This window comes from Neovison vison, chromosome 11, assembly GCF_020171115.1.
Source record: "Neovison vison isolate M4711 chromosome 11, ASM_NN_V1, whole genome shotgun sequence".
Classification (NCBI taxonomy): domain Eukaryota; kingdom Metazoa; phylum Chordata; class Mammalia; order Carnivora; family Mustelidae; genus Neogale; species Neogale vison.
Genome location: NC_058101.1, coordinates 49,037,657 through 49,058,166, shown reverse-complemented (window position 1 = coordinate 49,058,166; position 20,510 = coordinate 49,037,657). Strand labels below are relative to the sequence as shown.

General features: G+C 35.1%; 1 protein-coding gene across 1 annotated transcript in view; it reads right to left on the bottom strand.

Moving 5' to 3' along the window:
* Positions 1-1,918: 1,918 nt before the first annotated feature.
* Positions 1,919-20,510, bottom strand: part of DHX15 (DEAH-box helicase 15) — a 57,508-nt gene continuing 38,916 nt past the window's right edge. Inside the window, exons 7-14 of the mRNA XM_044225876.1 lie at positions 16,673-16,759; positions 15,241-15,390; positions 14,740-14,848; positions 14,054-14,245; positions 11,020-11,142; positions 5,704-5,894; positions 3,687-3,856; positions 1,919-2,490 (exon numbers count right to left, since the gene is read on the bottom strand). Of these exons, the coding sequence (XP_044081811.1) occupies positions 2,373-2,490; positions 3,687-3,856; positions 5,704-5,894; positions 11,020-11,142; positions 14,054-14,245; positions 14,740-14,848; positions 15,241-15,390; positions 16,673-16,759 (1,140 nt within the window). The 3' untranslated portion in view covers positions 1,919-2,372. The remainder of the gene's footprint in view (positions 2,491-3,686; positions 3,857-5,703; positions 5,895-11,019; positions 11,143-14,053; positions 14,246-14,739; positions 14,849-15,240; positions 15,391-16,672; positions 16,760-20,510) is intronic.

Genomic DNA, 20,510 nt, shown 5'->3' with positions numbered 1-20,510 from the left:
AAGTAATAGTTTGCTTTAACGTATATGAGCAGAAAGGATGGCCATTAAAATTATTCAGAAGGGAATCTCAAGGTGTTTGTGTTACCTTACAAAACTGAAATTCTAGGACTAAATCATATGGACTTATGACTCATAAGGGCTGTGGCTTAGTGGACTGACTGTAGAGTGTATGTTATCCTGTCCTATTTCCCCAAGCTGTGTTCATTTCTACAACTTATAGCCAAAGGCCTTCCTTTATGCTACATTCACAACAAAAAGTAGCTTCTGAGAAGTGAAGACACCTCTTCAGAAAAATCTTCAGTAAGATTTTCTGAATTATTATGGAAAAATCTTTAAATTTAATTTTCTTCTACAGGACCACTGGGGATTCATTTGATAGTTTTAACCACCTATGGAAACAAGGGAAATTATAACTGCTTCTGTATTCTGCTGCCAAACCTATGGAAAAGGGGTTAGAGGACAGGAATTTTAAAGCCATTCTTTTGCCAAAAACTTCAGTGCACAAAACTCAAAGCTTTGGTCAGATATGGTCAGCCTCACAAAACTCAATGTTGTAGTGGGCATGGCAACGGAATGAAAGAGCTCCACCTTCTCCACTGTTTCCATGGCCACTCCCAGTGCAGACTCATCACTTACAAGACGGAAAGAGTACTCGCTGTTCCTAGAAACTCTGCCAAATGCCAAACTTCCTTCTTTACATCAGAGCTCTGCAACTTAAGTTTCTCTTTAAGAAAACCTAATGGTCTAATTTAGAATTTTAAAAAGCACAAGACTGAACAACACATACACTACACCGAGATCTATTTAAAACTAAGTAATGGTCAGATTATAAAAATATGCAACTGGGGAAAAAAATGCAATATAATACTTTGGCAAAAGCTGCCTGCTTAGGATAAACAGTCTGACCAAGTGCCGAGACTTTCTTAATATAAAAAAATTCTAGCAGATAATTTGTCAATACTTAAACTGGGATAAATTTTTAACCAATTTAAATGCAACCTAAATATTATTTCACCATGTACACTATCCCATGGGAAGAACATCAGGCACTTAGAGAAATGTATTAACTCTTAAAAGCCACCAGCATAATTTAATAACAGCTTACCTATATACTAAAAATTATTTAGCCTGAAAAACTTTAATTTTCCAATCAACTCCCTTAAACCACATAAGATATATGCCACAAAATATATTTCAACTCTAACTAAAAACACCTGTACATTTCCTTTATCATTTAAATATTTGTGTATGGGGAGGGAATAGAAGAAGGGAGTCCAAAAATTAAGGAGTACAGTATATACTCTTCAAGTGAAAGGAACGGATTTATTACAGGCCCCTTAAGGGATCACACCGAACACCTCATTTGTGTTAAAAAAGAGTTTTTAACTTGTCTACTATCTGTTACAGGAAACAGAAAGCCAAGTTTACATTTTAACACACTTTACTAATCACTCTTGCACACTGTGTAAAATATCCAACTCTAAGATCTACAATTTAACATCATTCCCTACTATTAATTTAATACAAATAAACATCTGTTTCAGAGGATAGGGTGTTTAAAAGGTTTCTCTAAGTATAATAAAAAGACCTACTAAAAATGCGGTAACAAATCAGCCTTATGAAATGAACTTTAAGACGAACAGAAAGCTATTCTTTCGTTATCCAATCCTTGGAGAGCCAATTTTGAATGAAAACATACACTTCTATCCCATTAGACTAACCTAACAAAGTACCACACTATCATCTTAAAAATATTGCTTTAGTGAGTATTTTATCTAAGGAGCAGTAGCCTTTGTGGAAAGATGCTAAATACAAAATCATAGTTTACTTACAATTAAAAAACAAAAAAGCCCCACACTTGAGAAGAAAAGAAGCCATATTTAGAGAGACTAGAACAAAGATATCAAAGTGCTTTGGCTGAAATTAGTATAAATAGACTTTATTGAAGTCAGTGCCTCTGTACTGAGACAGAAGATTGTGTCTACATAAGCACAAGTTGTAACATTTCACAACTTCTAAAAGGAATGTCAACAATTACAACGATCATGCATACCATGGTCGATAATCACATTTTAGAAGCATTTTCAACCATTTCTAAAGAAATGCTTATAACATTGTTATATATAGAACTACTTTCAATAAACTGCAAAACATTGATCGACTTTTCCAGTATGAGCTACAGTGTCAACACAAAAGGGAGGCATAAATGTTTAATTTATGAAATCAGAATGGAATATTTACTGTAAAGAAAAATTAAAAAGCTTTCAAATAAAGGCCATTATTGAACCAACGTGAAGAGCACAACTTGAACTTTTGAGTTCATTCATCTTTTAAAGCTGTCCTCTGAATAACTTCAGTTCTAAGCACTGAATTCAGTACTGTGAATATTCCTTGGATTGAAGTTTGGCAATGATGCGGTCCAACTGTCTCTTTGCTTCACACTGTGGGAAATTGCTCATGTCATAATATTGAGGGGCAATTTTCACCAACCTGTCCAGAAGGGGGGGGAAAAATTACCAAATTATCATTTAATTAAAGACTAGAGTTGCTATAGCAGGATAGGTATTACTCATTAATATATTGATGAACAAAGGTAAATCTACAAATCCAAATCAACATTACAACTACAAACGCCTAATCCGTACAAACACTGCTTTTAGAAGAGCATTACTTTTGCAAACTGTAAAATTTTCTGATGTTGGACTTTCCATAACTTAAAAAAAAAGTACAAGAAAAATCCTTTCAAAAACCTTTTTCACATTAACCTAAAGATATTAAAATAAGGTCTTAATTTCTTCACTCTAGAACACTATTTTGACCAACCTCTCCAAGGTTATAGTAGTACAGGTTCTATATGATAAGTATCTTTGCATTCAAATGATTGTATCTTCTCAAAGTTTACTAACCATAAATATAGATCTACACCCCAAAGAATTCACTTGACTGAATCTTTTAATGTTTAGCCATACAATTTTTTCTCAACAAAGAATTTAAGATAAAATGGTAATGTCCTACACATGTGTCAAAAGTCATAAATCTGTGTAGGAAAGAAGCTTCACAATATCTAGCAAGTGCCATCAACTAAAATTAGTGCTTTCAGTCCCACCATTCTTGGCTGACATCTCCTATCATAAGTTACAGAATGGACTCTGGTAAACCAACCAACCAACCAAACCAAAAACCAGACGTACAAAAGGGGAGTGGTGGTAATTTTGATTAAAATAACACAATCAGTTCCTATAACAATCTATAAATCAAATATGCTAAGATACAACAAGACGTGTAATTTCTATGTCTGCTTACTGACTCTCTTTAAAGCATCAACATATAAATAGTTGAGAGCTAATGATAAAAGACTGTTTCAAGTACAGTACCAGGAGACTTGGGTTGATCACAACAAAATAGTTCCTAGGACACGCCTAAAGCTAGTCAACTATAATTTTATATTTGGCTTCAAATCCTGCCTATGCCCATACCAAGAATCCCACCATCCTCTTAGCAAAGCAAAGATTCTAAGAGATCAAACATACTATCAGATCAAGACCCCATACCTAAACATGGGAGCACATATCCTGAGCAGATGAGAAAGAACTTTCAGTTCCAGGACAGGACTAGTGCAACCAAGTCAAATTCCATTCTGAGCAAAAATGCTAACAAAAACTGTTAGAACAAAGGGTGGTACTTACCATTCTGGCTTGATATCTGTACACGTCCGGATGTAATTCTTTGTTGTAAGAACAAACTCATTATAAAGCACCCATTCAGGCTTGTGGTCAAGAACAGTAGAGGGATGCAACTGAACCACCTGGTTATCTTTCACAGTTAAGTAATGCCCTGTTCGTTCTAAATGTGCCACCTGAAACCAAAATCCAGTAAATTAATACAATGCTCTTGATGTGCTATTTATAAAGCAAAAGTGGTATAAGCCACCTATACAATTAGAAGAGGAAGGCCTCGACTTTTGCTTTTTATTCAGGGGCTACACTTACTTATCACTGCCTTATAAAGCAGGGGATCAGCAAATTACTGCATGCCAAATCCAACTCATTGTCTGCATTTATTAAGGCCTATCAGCCAAAAATGGTCCATAGGTCTTTAAAGAACTGGGGGGCGGGGACAACAACAAAGAACAGTAGTTGGTGACCAATGAAAATCATGTAATCTGAATTTCAGGGTCCATAAATAAAGTTTCAGTGGAACACATGGATGCGGATTTGCCCATGGCCACATCTGCACTGAGAGGGCAGGCAGGGCTAAGCAGTTTGAACAGTGACCTAATGGGCCCATGGAGCCTTATATATACACTATCTAGTCTTTCCTGCCTTAATCTATCTAGAGTGGGATCCTTAGTGCCAGCTGTGTATTAGATGAACAATTACTGGAACATTCATGATTAAGACAGAAAAATAAAGCAAAAGGTAGTCTACAAAGAAAATATAACAAGAAAAGAATGGAGCAGGCAAAGGTGGCATGTGCTTCTTGCCTCCATTTCTTCTATCTATAATCAAACACACCAACTGGTGGAACTTATCTACTATTTAATTAGCTAACACTGAAACAGATGATGATATGCCTTTTCTAATTCTAGAATTATAGTAATATGAAGAATGTGTATGAATGACAGAAATAAAGAATTATTAATAAAGAACAGAAAAATGAACTCAATTTCCTTCAATAAATAATTACTAAGCACCTACTAGGTGCCAGGTACTATACTGGACACCCTGTTTCTAACCAAGTTTAACTTTCACAAAAGTAGAAATCTATACTGTCTAAGTATGGCTTTACCAATCCTTTTTGAATTATAAGCAAATTTAAGAATATGTCAGAAAGAAGCCACTGTGTATTAGTATATATTAAACAAATATTAAGAATAAAGTGTCTAAAGAATGAATTTTCATACCTAACTTTATTATTTCCCTAACTCTAATGAGCATGGGATCTTATATAAGGTGCCACAATAAAAACTCTTACTGTTACTATGATTTCAACTACAGATTATGCACCAATCAATTCTTATTTTGATTTTGTGCATTTGGGTCCATTCTATTTATTTAGCTCATCTGGCCTTAAGGCAGGCTACATCTTGCTTAACAGACATAGCCAAAATAGAGAATGAAGAAACAAGAGACAGAAGTGATGATTAAAATCAATCCAATCACAAGTAATGGATTGACTTGTTTTCAATTTTACCACCAGGGAATGAGTTTTTAAACATAATTTGTTTAAAATCTCTTAAGGGGCGCCTGGGTGGCTCAACCTGGGTGGGTTAAGCCTCTGCCTTCAGCTCAGGTCATGATCCCAGGGGCCTGGGATCAAGTCATGCATCGGGCTCTCTGCTCTCCTCTCTGTCTGTCTCTCTGCCTACTTCTGATCTCTCTCTCTGTCAAATAAATAAACAAAATCTTTAAAAAAAAAAAAAAAAAAAAAGGACTGCTAATTAAAGAGTAATTCCAAACCGATTTCTACACAAATGTATTACTAACTTTTTCATTTAATGAGTTAATCTGTCAATCTGTCACTCATTTTTTAAACACACAAAATTTCTTGGTATATTATTTCAGTCCAAAATCTGGACATAACATTTAAAATCAATATTCGGAGACATTCTTTAACTTGTTTAAGTAGATTTAAAGGGCTGTTACAGAAAGCAAGCACTATTATGTAAACATTTAATTATACATGCATGCATTATCCACATACCTGCATAAAATACCCAGTAACCAAAGCTTTTCTTATATTAATATAATAGTCCCTGCTTGTAAAGTCAGTACTTCGACGAGGCAAATTAAATCTGTCCATAATTCGTGATAGCTGCTGGCGTACATTATCTGCTGACATCAGGGACCTGTAGTTAATGAAGTTGTCATAACACCACTGAACCGATTCATGATCTACAAAGTTGGAGGGAGGGGGAAAAAAGAGGGGACATGAATTATCCATACAGGTATATTATCTAATTAAAAAGAAAAATCATTACTAAGAATAAACTAAGTAATATAGAAAGGAGAATTAACCACATCAGTGTTATAAAAGAACCAAAATGTTATCAACTTTCCTAGAAAGTCTACAGTGAAGTTCAAAATCAGAAATAGCACTAAGGTTTCTGGCTACTGGATTTTGTGATTTTGAATAAAGTATTTTTGATGAAGTTACATTGCCCATTAACACCCCCTGGTTGTTTCTCATATAGTCTAACAGACAAAGATGGGTTGAGGGAATGTGATAAAATGTCACGTCTTCCTCATTTTCAAAGAAGGACAGACTTAGATTAAGATTACCAAATACAATTTAGAAGTCCTAAAACTGAATTCAAATGACTACTACATAATTTTTATTTAACTACTTCTGAGCTAGAGCACAAATCTAGAGCTAAATATTTAAAAAAGTTTCACTGCAACCCATGTGCCTTTTAATGGAGGACAAACAAGATTTAAAATTTAAGTGGTAAAGCACTCCTTAATCCCAACCACCTATTTTTTTTTTCACTCCTCCCTCTGCCACCTCCCCTCTGGTAACCATCATGCTGTTCTCTATAATTAAGAATCTGTTTCTTGATTTGATCCTATCTTATTTTTTCCCTTTGCTTGTTTTCTTAAATTCCATGTGAGTGAAATCATATGGTAGTTGTCTTTCTCTGACTTATTTCACTTAGCATTATACTCTCTAGCTCTGTCCTTGTCATTGAAAATAGCAAGAACTCGTTCTTTTTTATGGCTGAGTAATATTCCACTACCCCCCCCCATCGTCTTTATCCATTTATCAACCAATGGACACTTGGGCTGCTTCTGTATGTTGACTATTGTTAAATACTGCTGCTATAAACACAGGGATAAATGTATCCCTTTGAACATCGATGAGCACAGGATGATGTATGGAAGTGCCGAGTTACTATACTGAACATCTGAAACTAATATAACACTATATACCAACTAACTAGAATTAAAATAAAAACTGGAATAAAAAACTAAAGAGCTAGACTATAAAAGCAAAAAATATATACAGGTGATATAGTTTATAAGGATTCTGGAATCCCCACTCATGTTTAATAAACAAGTCTTACTATTATTAATAAACAAAGCTAAACACTTCAAATAATTTCACTGCACGTATTTATTATCAAAGGGATATTTCTCTACTGATGAATCCTTGACAAGCTTCCAACCAATCCACTGTTTGCTCATTTAAGCAAAGAGCTCAAACTGCAGCATAATATAAAATATTATACAGTGACATTTTTATGTCCTGGAGAGTCACAATGGAAAACTTCATCATTTACTTCATAGGCCTTTTGATAAATAAACCTAAGAGGGTTACTGTGAAATGGGGGGGGGGGAGAATCTTAAAATCTGAACTATGTTCATCCTTCTGCAGCTTCTGTAATAAATATTAATCTTTGGCACACTCTTTTCTCCTTAGTTCTAGGATTCTACCAATTGTAACATACAACATTTTAATTGCTTTTCAAAGGAACAACATATATTAATCAGTGTCTGCTTGTTACAAAATCAGCCACATTTCAGAAAGGATGGGTGGGAAGGTGAGGTAGTAAAATGGATCTTTTAAATTAAAGAACTGATGTGTTCAAGTCATTAACCCATGTAGAATGAGAATAAGTATCCATGTGAACTTACTGACATTTAAAACAAAGCACCAACCAAGTATCTTCAGGAGATAACACAAAGAGAAGAAAAGTATGCTTATGAGACATCCTTGCTTATGCTGGTGCAATGTATGGAGCTGAAACGCAATGGAAATGTCCACACTGAGACAGTAAGAAAGGGGGCCCTTGAAAAGGGCAGCTGATTAGCATACCCTGATCTGAAGTATAGCTTTTCTGAGATTCTAAATTTCAGAACTCATATCCCCTAAAGAGAATACTCTTTAGGGTAACAAAATGGTAATTTTAAGTGGTCAAGATAAACACTATCTGGCAGTACTACAAGTACTTTCTAAATTTGTTAGAAATAAGTTGATAAATGGGATAAATAAAATCCAAAGTTGGAAATATTTTAAAATAATGCTAGCTATGAATTTCTTAACCAATATAGCAAAACTACTTTTAAGATCTAAAGTCAAATCATTTCAGAGTGAAATCAGACAGATAAATCAAGGTGTTCCAAGATAATTTAAACCTAGTTGTTTCTCAAAAGTGTTATTTCAGAGACACCTGGGTGGCTCAGTCAGTTAAACATCCAATTCTCAACTTCCAGCTCAGATCTTGATTTTAGGATCCTGAGACGGAGCCCCACAATGGGCTCCAAGCTCACAGTGGAGTGTGCTTAAGATTCTCCTCTCCCTCTACCTCCCTCTCCTCTACACACCTCTGCTCACATGCATGCCCATGTGTGCTCTCTTCTCCAAATTTATTTTTTAAAAGTATTATTTCAACATATAGTATATCAAGATGAATTTTAGCTTTTCTATGTCATCAGCCACTGTCATTGTCTCTGATAAGATAGTTCCTCTCGACCAGTATCTGAAACACAGTTGCTATACTTAACGTTTCAATTAAGAACATAACATAGCATCATTTAAAAATCATTAGTGAAAACACTTCAAATTCAATAAAGGGATATGAAATGTTCAAATATTATGTAGAGATCTAGGAGTCTGGTATTATTTTTAAAACAGCTCCCTTTATTTGAAAAGATGACAGGCAGTAATTAAAGGCTAAATCCTTTGACTACTGGGGACACTTCTATCACATGTTCATTCTGTTTCCTTTGACCTTATTTATTACAAGTATTTGGAGTAAAAGGTCTAAAAACACCCAACAGCTTACCATTCCTATGGCAGTGAGAAGCATGTAGTAGACAAGGATCAAGCATCTAGAGAATGGATGCTACCTCTCTAATTCATGACACTCCTTCTCCTAGTCTTGCTAAGAAGCGGTAGGATAAAGCTTTTATAGATATCTACTGTTCAATATTTTCATAGAAAGCTCCCAACTACCAATATGTACATAAAGAAAAAAGCATTATTTACTAATTTTATCATGTGAAACAGTAAACTGCTCAAATTTCAAAAACTGAATTGTTACATTCATACTTAAAATCTAAATACACAGTTCTATACGATGAAACCTAAACTTCATTCTCAAAGCAACTGATGAAATCTAAATACACCAACTGCTGAGCTTATATAACTTAAATAACTTTTAATAATTATTTAAAGAGAACTTAAATAACAAAATAATACAATCTCCTAACTTAAAAGAACATTAAAATGTCTTGTGAGGCATACATGGTAAAAACCCATGCTGCTCCATTAGAAATCTTTTAATTTCCACTTAAAACAGTATTTTAATGATATCAAAGGATTTTGAGAACCAAGATGGACATAAATCTGCTCCTTCTCAGGACCTTCCCCTCTGTAGCCTCCCCGTCAGTTAACAGGTTCTGTGCCTGGTGGTCACATAGTCCACCACCAACCACGATGACACCACCTGTTTGATACACACAGGAATATAGTGTATTTCTTGGATTGACCTAACCTATCAGGAACAGTCTTTAACATTATGCATTATCAGTACACTGGACACAAGAGGGATAAAATAAATGTTCTGAAGTCAACTGTGTACTGGCCTTCGTTTTTTATTTTAACCCGATTATTTGCCAATTCTATTCAACTCATAGCGAAGGTCATGTGTAACACACAGACGTGCAGCACTTTGGCAGCTATGCTCTTTGTTCCACTTACTGGCTCTGCAGCATTTTTGGACTCTTGAGATAAATAAATTTAGCCTCACCCAAAAGAGATGTGCCAAAATGAACAGACCATTTTAGGAGTGTAAACAGATTTTTAGAAGATAACAAAAATGAGTTACAAATAAAATGACATGAAAAACCTGAATTTGAGCCACTGTATTTCATTATTCTCAAACAAATGTAATGTTTTTCATGTCACTAAACAGTCTCTGAAAACCATTTAAAGTTAGAACAGGGCACCTGGATGGCTCAGTCAGTTAACTGTCTGCCTTCAGCTCGGGTCATGATCCCTGGATCCTGGGATCAGGCCCCTCATTCTGGCTCCCTGCTCAGCAGGGAGTCTGCTTCTCCCTACCTCCCGCTCCCGTCCTGTGCTCTTTCTTTCTCTTTCAAATAAATGTAAAAGAAGAGAAGAGAGAAGAAAAGCAAAGCTAAGCTTAGAATAGTATAGCATAAATCACTGAACCACCTATTTATTGGTGGGCATTAAGACAGCTCCCCCCCCCCTACCCTTTTTACTACCATATGTAATTTTGGGATGAAATCTTTTAATTATATCTGTGTCCACTGGACACTGAAAGATAATTTCATAGATTATTTCTGGGTCAAAGGGTCTGAATTTCTTCAGGTCTCAGTGACATAAAATCTACTGCTTTTCATAAAGACCACATCAATTTATATTTCCACCTCTGGTGTAGAATTGTTACACTAAACCCACTTCTACAGAGCTCAGGACTATTTTTCTATAAGCTTTGCCAGTTTTATAGGTGAGAAAATGGTACCTCTCAATAATAATGCTCTTGAACTACAAGTAGAGTTCATCTTTCTCCTCATGTATATGGACCACTTATAACCTGAGAATGGTCATTCACATCTGCAGCCCTTTTTTCTATTTTGTTAGTTTTATATTTACTTAAGAGCTATTTATTAGTAAAATTATTAAGCAATAAAGATTCTATAAATGATACAAAACTATTCACATACAATGAATGAGAAGAAATAGGAAAAAAACGTACATAAAAATTATAGGTCAGTGGTAAATATTATACTATTTTGTATTTTGTTTTTATTGCTCTGTATTTTCCAGATTTCTTGTAACAGGTATTTTCCCCCTGATTATAAGTAAACAACTTTGGAAATGACAGACAATTTCTATTTTCAATGCTAGTCAGGAGTTTTTTCTAAAGTACCTCTGGGTTTCTAATGTAAAGTTGTCACAGATAATAAATGAAAGTAAGATGAAGAAACATCTTATATGCTGCAAGTGACATTTAGACAAAAGAGTGCCTTCAATCTAATTTACACTTACTTTGTTTAAAAGCATGGTAGACATTCAGCAGTGTCAGATGATCTCCATCTATGTGGGCAAATCTCATCTTGGCTTCATCTGCGGCTTTCTTGGCCTCCGTGGGGCGAACAAAACACTGTGGGACTAAACAAGGTTGGTATGGGCCCAACACAAACGCCCATATCGATGAGTCACGCATTCACAGATAGAGGAACAAGGCCTAGCTAGGTCAGTTCACAGAGCATAGGGCAGGGCAGGATGGCCTCCAACTGCATCTTGGACTGTTTACTACCTTGATTTGGTACATCAACACCTAACCACATCTGTAAGACAAGAGGGTTTCAAAGCTACAGAGTACCTGATTATTTTAACTAGATCTAAAAGTAGGCATCAAACAGCTATTCTGAAGGCCATCAAGATACTAGAAATAGAAAGCTCGACTTATTTCAAAAACCAGTGCCGATAGCTCTACCAATAACCAGAATTATGGTGTCAATAGCCTTTAAGCTAAATGTAATTTTTCAAAAGGCCATCCACTAAATCCATTGAATGGCTATGGAAGTTATGAGCTCTATTTGCCCACTGCAGGGCTAAAAACAACTTTCTAACCAGTCTATTGCCACATTTCTACTGTAATTTTTTCCCTAGTGCTATGGCTATTACCAACTGGTGGGTATCACTATTAGCACCGGTGAGCAGAAGCATTACGTAAACATAAAAAATATCATGAAATCTTGGGTTTTGATGATAGCAGTAGTGGTGGAAGGTTAAACCGCCTTTGAATTAAGAAAATTCAAAAAGGCTGCGGATATTCAGCCTAGTTTTCCAGCATTTTAATAAAAAGATTAGAAAATGACGTCCCAAGTTTTTTAAAAAAAAAGTTATGTGAATCAAAACCTCAATATAAAAAGCAAAATTCAGTATTTAAAAAGTTGACAATTAGTCTGAAACAGTCATTATTTCAAGGGTCACCAAAATATGTAACTACAGTATTTGTTTAGAGCCTCAACGTTAATTCACATAAAACTTTAAGTTGTTACAAAGCGTGCACTACATTTTTAAAATACAACTTTCCTTAATTCACTTTAGCAATTCCATAGTAATAAAAGCAGTATGAAAGTAAAAATACTTAACAGCTTGGGACTTTGTCAACACATTTTTAAAGCTCTTAAAACCTTGTCAATATAAAAAAGTATAAATGATCAGTCCAGATAGAAGATAATGGGAATAATCAACAACAAGATCAAATACAGTATCAAATTACTTTCCCATACAGTTTCCCCTTTAAAAATATACCAAAGAAGCCAAATAAAGACAATGACATACGATCACAATAAATATAAATTAAATGTCTTGCTTAATGTAACTGAAGCAAGGTAATTCATAGAAGTACAGAAACCTCTCAAAGATGTGAAAGTAAATATGAACTAGCTCCCAGAATTAACAGTGGGAATAAGCAGTACCCTAGAAGGCCCTTGATGATTGTACTATTTTGTATAAGGACCTGAAAATTTCAAAAACTATTTAAATGGAAAACAAAGCAGTATAAACTCAGCAAACTTGTTTTTGTTCCATGACTTCTTCCTCTCCCTTTAACATTCCCCCCCACAAATGCCATGCTTAATAACCACTACACATAAATGTCCATAATCTTGATGTGCTAATAGACCCCTGTGTTGTGCAGAGCTCCTTATTACAAATAAGAGATACAGTTGGAAGATTTCAACTGCGTCACAATGACCAGTTTTTTAAAGAGCTAGTAATCTAAACTCATATGATGGTAATTATATAGTATCCCTGATAAGAGAAACAGGAAGAATAAAAACTGAGCAGAAAACAAATAAATACACAAACAATCTGTTAATCTTGCCCCACACTTTCTCTGCAAACTAAAATCTTGGGTAAACACCAACTGGGAGCATCTAACAAAAACACGTAAGAAAGGCAGACAACAACCTACCACCACCTCCGCAAGTTAAACTACAATTTTATTAAAATGATTCGATACTGCCCTGCCCATCTGCTCTGAGTCTGATCAGTCATAACTCTGCAAAAAAACATTTTTAGCTAGTTCTTAAATAAAAAATTCACACCATTAAAACATACCATACATCTAAACTAAGCCAAAATTTTGTATTTAGGAAATTTTTCAATTTGTCCTTTAATTCTAAATAAATTTTGAATTAATTTTGAATTATTTGAGGCATTAAGTTATAATAAAGACGAATAAACCACTCTGAAACTGAAGTCATCCTCCCCAGTAGTGGAACTAGTAGTATCAAGTACTTTGATCATCAGTAAAAACAAGAAATGTCTTCTATTTTTAGCTATAAGAATCAGTGTAAAGTTGTTAATCATATTTCTTCTTTTTGGAAAGTCTAATTTCCAAGTTATAATTCATTTGTGGATTACGCTTTATTGTTAACTAAAAACAGCATGATTTGTTCAGCTTAATGCTCCAATTTCCAAAATCAGCAATATTATCTATTAGGTATATTTCTTTTATCAAGTGTTTTCTGCCATTGTAAAAGAATTCTCATCTGATTTTAAGCCTAAAATTACACATAGCTATTTCTATTTATTTGATACTAACTTTGAAATTCATGTTTGCTTGACTGCCACTAGAAAACATATTTATGTATGTAGGAAAAGCTCAATTTAAATGATAGTTTGGGTTTGTCCCAGGCTCACTTAATAGTGCCAAGTACTAGAACGAATTTCTTCTTGTGCTTTCAGTAATAAACCGCCAAACTGATGAACCTACCAAAGAACTCGTTACAATTGTGTTCAGACTTGTTCTTTTCTTATTGCAATTTTTATTCGCACTCAAGAGAGCCAATGCTTCTACTAGATTTTGTGCACAATCAATTACTTTACTTTTGTAAATATTATGTCTTTATAAATCTTTTTACAAGAGATTTAGGAAACAAAATGAGTTCCTTGAAACCAACTATAAAATCCACTATCATACTAGATATTAAAAAACAAAACCAAATGTGAAGTCCACCCAAACTGTGAAGAGCTGGGCTTTTTTTAGTTCCTTTCCCTCTATTACCTGACAACATAGCAGTAATAGATAGGACCTCATTAGAACAGTTGTAGTCACAACTTGCAATAACCATTTTAGCGAGCTGTGGATCTAGAGGAAACTCTGCCATCATGGATCCCAATTCAGTCAGATCTCCATCATCATTTAAAGCAGCCAGGTAATTCAAAAGTTCTAAGGCTCTCATCAGAGTTTCAGGAGCTGGGGAAAAAGGCAATCTATTAGACAAACTGCTTTAATAAGCAAAAATGTGATAAAGTACAAACTATTAGAAGCCATCTCATTTTTCATTCTACAGTGGACCAAACTCAAAACTCAAACTGTCATCAAATTCAGTTACAGAGATCTAGCAAACAATGGATCACATAAACTTGCAAAATTTTCCTGCATAGTTAAAACTGTCATTTTCCTACATTTAAAAAACAAAAAAACAACACCAACACAAAAAAAGCAGAAATTTCTGATTTTCCTGCCCAGTCAGTAATTCCCAGGATATTTAGTTATTCCAAAGAAAGAAACAAATTAAAAAGAACTTTCTCAGATAGTTGTCACTCTTTTAGCTTTAATGCTACCATATAAGACACGTCTTGATGATACTGGAAGAAAAAAACAAGGGGTATGTGTGTAATGAGTAAGATGCAGAGACACTGAACTCTGGTAAAAGGTGTGCTAAAATAGGCTTTGAGAATTCATACCTGGTGGATCCATAAAGTCAAAATGTACCAAATCATCAATACCAAGCTTCTTCAATTGTAACACAACTGATCCTAAATTAGAACGCAAAATCTCAGGATAGGTGTTATCCTAGCAAAAAAACAAGAAATGTTTATTCTGTTAAACATGCCTTAATCCTCTTGCTCCAGAAAACAAAACATATCTGTTCTCTGCCTCTTTAGTTATTTACTTTGGCATTACTTCTAAACCACCAATCAACATGAGAAAAATACCAGAAAGAAATCAGACATTTCCTGTGAACTATCTTTACAGGGTTGAAAGTGTTACTGCCACTGTTTCCTTCAACTTAGAACTGTAACAGAGAGCTGTACTGGTAGATTACAACATAAATCTCACTAGGGGAAAAAGTAAGGAGCTTATGGTGCCAAAGGCAAGATGAAGTAAATAGAACAATTTTCTTCTGGTAACAAATTCAACTTAACCTTCCACACAAATAGGAAGGATACAGCAAAACCCCTTACCTGCATTTCTGTTTTATAAGCCTTCTCTGTATAAAGTCTGAAGCATTTCCCAGGTCTGGTACGCCCAGCTCGACCAGCTCTTTGTTGAGCTGAAGCTTTACTAATGGCTGTTACCAAGAGAGACTCAACCCTGATTCGAGGATTGTATACCTATTGGAATGAAAATAATGTTAAGAATTTTTTCTCCAGTTAACCACAAAACTATAATCTAACAGAAGTACACAAAGTCCACAGTTAATCTAAAATAAAGTAGTACTGATGAAGGCTGTAAATCAGAGACAGAAACCAAGAATTGGTCACCCTGTGCCTTAACTTTCAGATATTCTGACTCCATCATTCTGAAGATTCAAGCTAACATGGAAAGGCTCTTACCTATTATACACAAAGCTTCTAACACTTTTACTCTTCCTAATTGAAAATATTTTCAGTTCTACTAGTTTTACCTTGCTTTCATAGAGCAGACAGTTTTAAAGGCTTCTGCCTAAAAAGAATCTGTCAATTTCAACATTTGATGTTCAGCGTGAACATCAAGAAAAGTATTTTGAACTTAGTCCAAAAAAATTCAGTTACACACTGCCACTTTAAAGAGAAAATTTTCCATCAGAAACACGAATACTACATGCAACAAATTCTCTCAATTACACCTACAAAATGTAACAAATGTAACAGAAGATCTGTAAATTACAGAACATCCCCAGTATTTCTTGAGCAGTCACTTCCTCTGACCAAACTGCTTGGTCTTCAGCACTGTTCAACTAGAGGTTAACATTAACAGCTTTTCAGTTACTATGCCTGGCACATAAAAGAAACTCTGATATCCTTCGGTAAGTGACCAATCTACAGGAAAGACAATCCTATCCCTCTAATTACTACCTCCATACTTTTTTTTTTAAAGATTTTATTTATTTGACAGGGGGAGAGATCACAAGTAGGCAGAGAGGCTAGCAGAGAGAGAGGAGGAAGCAGGCTCCCCGCCAAGCAGAAAGCCCGATGTTGAGCTCGATCCCAGGACCCAGATTGAGATCATGACCTGAGCTGAAGGCAGAGGCCTAACCCACTGAGCCACCCAGGCGTCCCAACCTCCATACTTCTTAAATGAATGCAGAAACCAAAATACTTGCCAATGCTACAGAGAAATAAAGAAAAACAACAACGAAATAAAAACCCAACACCACCACCAACAAAAACCAAATTAACCTTAACAAGGAAAAAAAAATACAAAACACTAGGATTAAACATTATGCGTGGGCTTAATACATGAGAGCCATATAACAGAAAAGGTTCATTATCACCTACACCTGAAAATAAAACACAAGACCAGAGAAAAATAATTCTAAAAAGTAAACTGTACTCACTAAATGAGTAGACAGTAAGAACTCTTAAGCTAACACCAATTTAATAAAGAATACAACTAAAGTACTAAAGTATGTACCTTTTGTTTTGCAAATCCAGGATCAATCACAAATACCACACCATCTATTGTCAAAGATGTCTCTGCAATGTTAGTTGACACAACTACCTGTTAAGAAATTAATAGTATATAAATTATATAGTAAATCAAGTAAAACTGAGAGAACAGTAAGCCATGAAGTTGCACTAAAGAATTTCGACCCAGTAAGTAAACTTAAAAATAAGGTTTCATCCTCAATAGCCAATGCAATATGAAGAAATTAATATTTAAGATCTTAAATCAAAATTTCATTTAGTCCATCACAGCAAATTCGTTTTTCAAAGAAAGATATTACTCCAGGTTATCAGTCAATCACATTGTTTTGATTATATAAATGTAAGGATAGCATCAAAAGAAAAATGATGAAACCGTATAAGCTCAACTTACAATGTCTCTCCGACAGAACATTATTTTGGTTATTACCCAAAGTCCACAAAACATGTATATCTTCTAATATTTTCTGGAAATATTTACAAAGGAACTTTGCATCATCAAAACTCAACATTTTAGGGGCACTTGGGTGGCTCAATGGGTTAAGCCTCTGCCTTCAGCTCAGGTCATGATCCCAGGGTCCTGGGATCGAGCCCCGCATCGGGCTCTCTGCTCAGCAGGAAGCCTGCTTCCCCCACCTCTCTCTGCCTGTCTCTGCCTACTTGTGATCTCTCTCTCTCTGTCAAATAAAATCTTTAAAAAAAAAAAAAAATCAACATTTTAAACAAAATGGCACAGGAGGCAACGGGGGGAGAAAATCTCAAGTTATAATCCAAGAACTGGCAGATCATCAGAATCGAATGCAGATGTTTTAGCAAGTGTACGGTCTCAAAGATGTCATGGCATACAAACCGAGTGTTAATCACTTGAACCTTTTACTGTCAAGGGAAAAAGTTTATAGCATTTACATATTATTATGATCGTTGTGTGTATGTTAAGTGTACGATGTACTTTAGATCTATTTTAGGAAACTGGTTGGGGTTTGAGAATAACATGTCACATAATTTTTCTTTTTCTTTTTCTTTTTTATTTTTTAAGATTTTATTTATTTGACAGAGAGAGGTCACAAGTAGGCAGAGAGGCAGGCAGAGAGAGAGGAGGAAGCAGGCTCCCTGCTGAGCAGAGAGCCCGATGCGGAACTCGATCCCAGGACCCTGAGATCATGACCCGAGCCGAAGGCAGCGGCTCAACCCACTGAGCCATCCAGGCGCGCCCATAATTTTTCTTTTTAAACGGTTAAGAAAATGGGATACTCATTAGTATTTTTTCCTCCAAACATCTGATTTTAAGAAACAGAAAACTGCCATTAGTTGAAAATGCCTGTATATGCAAGCAAATGACATAGAAGATGAGTCAGATACAGGGCGTACTCACAGTTTGTAAAGGAAGCTCAGACATGGACAGTGTAAATGACACCAAAGACTCACTCTGAGACTTAAGAAGGGTTTATTTCCACAGCAAAGACCAAGGAAATTTACCGAGAAAACGGCACTTAAGTGAGTTGGCAACGGTAAGGTGGGATCTCCCACGATAAAGAAGGGTAGAACACTAGCAATAGAAGGTTGCGCTTAAACTAGGGCATGTAAGCAAAAATGCCCATAGGCACATCTAAGAAACAAAAAGGACTTACACTGCCAAAACTTACTAGAGAGCCACTGATGGGGTAATATTTTAGAATCATTCACATATAAAACCAGAATCCTTCTTTTTTTGTACTGGGCAGTTGCAAAGACTGCAGACTAGCAAATGGGTAAGAAACATGGGCCGTTTGATGTTACTGAAATATATTTTTCAGTAGATTTAGACAACACGCACACGGTTCAATAATTAAAACCAAAGCAAACATAAACAAGGCATATAAGGTTGACAGGTGAATTTGAATAAATATCCTGAGTTTAATATTCTTCTACAAAGTCAAGTGTGTTGTGCTGGAAGGAGCAATGAATTTAGGAGTAGGTGGCAGAGCCGGGAAGCAAACCTAGGTAGCTAAGTTATAGCAGAAAGGTTTTAAGACTCCCAAACCTCAATTTCCTTTTATAACTTCTGCATATTAATCTAGCTAAGCCAAAGCTATTAACAAATAAAAATAGGTAATAAATGTAGAAAGTCCTTATAAACCTATTACAGAACCAGCTACATGCTCCTGATTATATAAGAGGTCTTATGGTTTTCTGGAATTCTGGGGTGAAACTGTTACAGTTCTGGATATATACTTAAAGCCAGGGAGGAAATTTTTAAAAAATACATTTCACATGTTTATTGTAGAACATAATACAATTAATATGATAAAAATTTATTGATTCAACTGGTTCTTTACGGTTATTTGAAAATCATTTTTCTTTACAAAATACTTTTATTCAGTGGTCATGCGTCTTTGGGTATGGTATGTGTGTGACAAACTATAGAATACTTACCAGGACGTGTGGATTTGTGATTCCACAAGTGTTTAACAGGATTATGCCAACCTGGCAAACCCCATGTCACTATCAAACTCTAAAACAGTAGTGTTAAAAAAGACCTTAGATAAGTAGGACTACTTTCAAGCTTTTTTCCCAAAGGCTTAAATTGGTTAGAAAAGCTTTAACGTAATAAAATTTTTTCTGAGTACAACTTATTTACCATACTGATTTAGCAGGTATTAAAGTATCTTTGAGAAAAAGGGCAGGGTTCTGAAACCATGGGAAGTAGGTTTGTGGACCAAAAAACAGAAAAACTCATGTAACTGTATGACTTTCATGGTGCTTCTGCCAATGACTCTATTACTAGAGCTGGAGAAGTAATACTAGCTAGGTCTAAAGAAAACACAAATACATAATACACAAGAACAAATAAATGAGATGTAAAAGTCTTCTAGTTCCTTTGAAAACTTACCAACAGAGTAAGGCAAGCCATAAGTATGTTCTAGATGTTAAGTGGCACATTATCTAATTAGGAACTGGTCAGAACACAAAGTGATCCTGAATTTGTCAAGGGACCTACATATGACCAGGGGAAATATATATAGATGGTATAAGATTTCTAGACTGTAACATGGCAGTAAGTGTTCAAAGAGCCTTAAAAAGTGTTCAAACCTCATTGACCAAGCAATTATTTCAGGTAAATAACCCCTAAATATAGAATAGACCCTGTGGGAAAAAGTTTGACACATTTTATGTGTTTATGTTAAGTGTGTTAAGATTAAACTTTATCTCGATTTATCCCCCTTCCCCCTCAATAACATGCCTTGCAATGAAATCTACTTTGATTTATTTCAATAATTCCACTTCAAAGCAGTAGAACTGAGAGTTGAGTTGCTCTACTTGAATTCTATTTGGACACAATAATGCATTTAGGTTCAACTAGTTTGGTTTTTAGTCCCCAGGGAACTCTGTGGGGGTCACCAATTCAGTAAGGACATTAACTTCTTTATTTGTCCACCTCCCAGCAGTACCACACTAAGTTATCTTCAGATAGTGGATCATTAAGCCTCTCTTTAAAACTATAGAACCACCTCCACAAGGGCCATTTCTCTTTTTTATTGAGCAGTGTATGCTTTGAGCCATGTTAATTAGTAAACTGTAAGATAAGCCACAGAAAAATCAGCAATCTGTATGGACAAAATTAATAAAAACTAAACAAAATCAAAGAATAGTTACTAGGTTTTAATAACACCAAATCTATTAAATAGCAATTGTAAGACATACTCAAAAGATGTACATAAGTAATTTACTGATGAGTAAACTTTAATGTTTATACAAAACTGTAGCTTGAACTTAACCTCAAATATCTGAATAAATGTCAAGCATGATCAAAACAAGTAAAATGATCTACCCTCACAAAAATACATGCA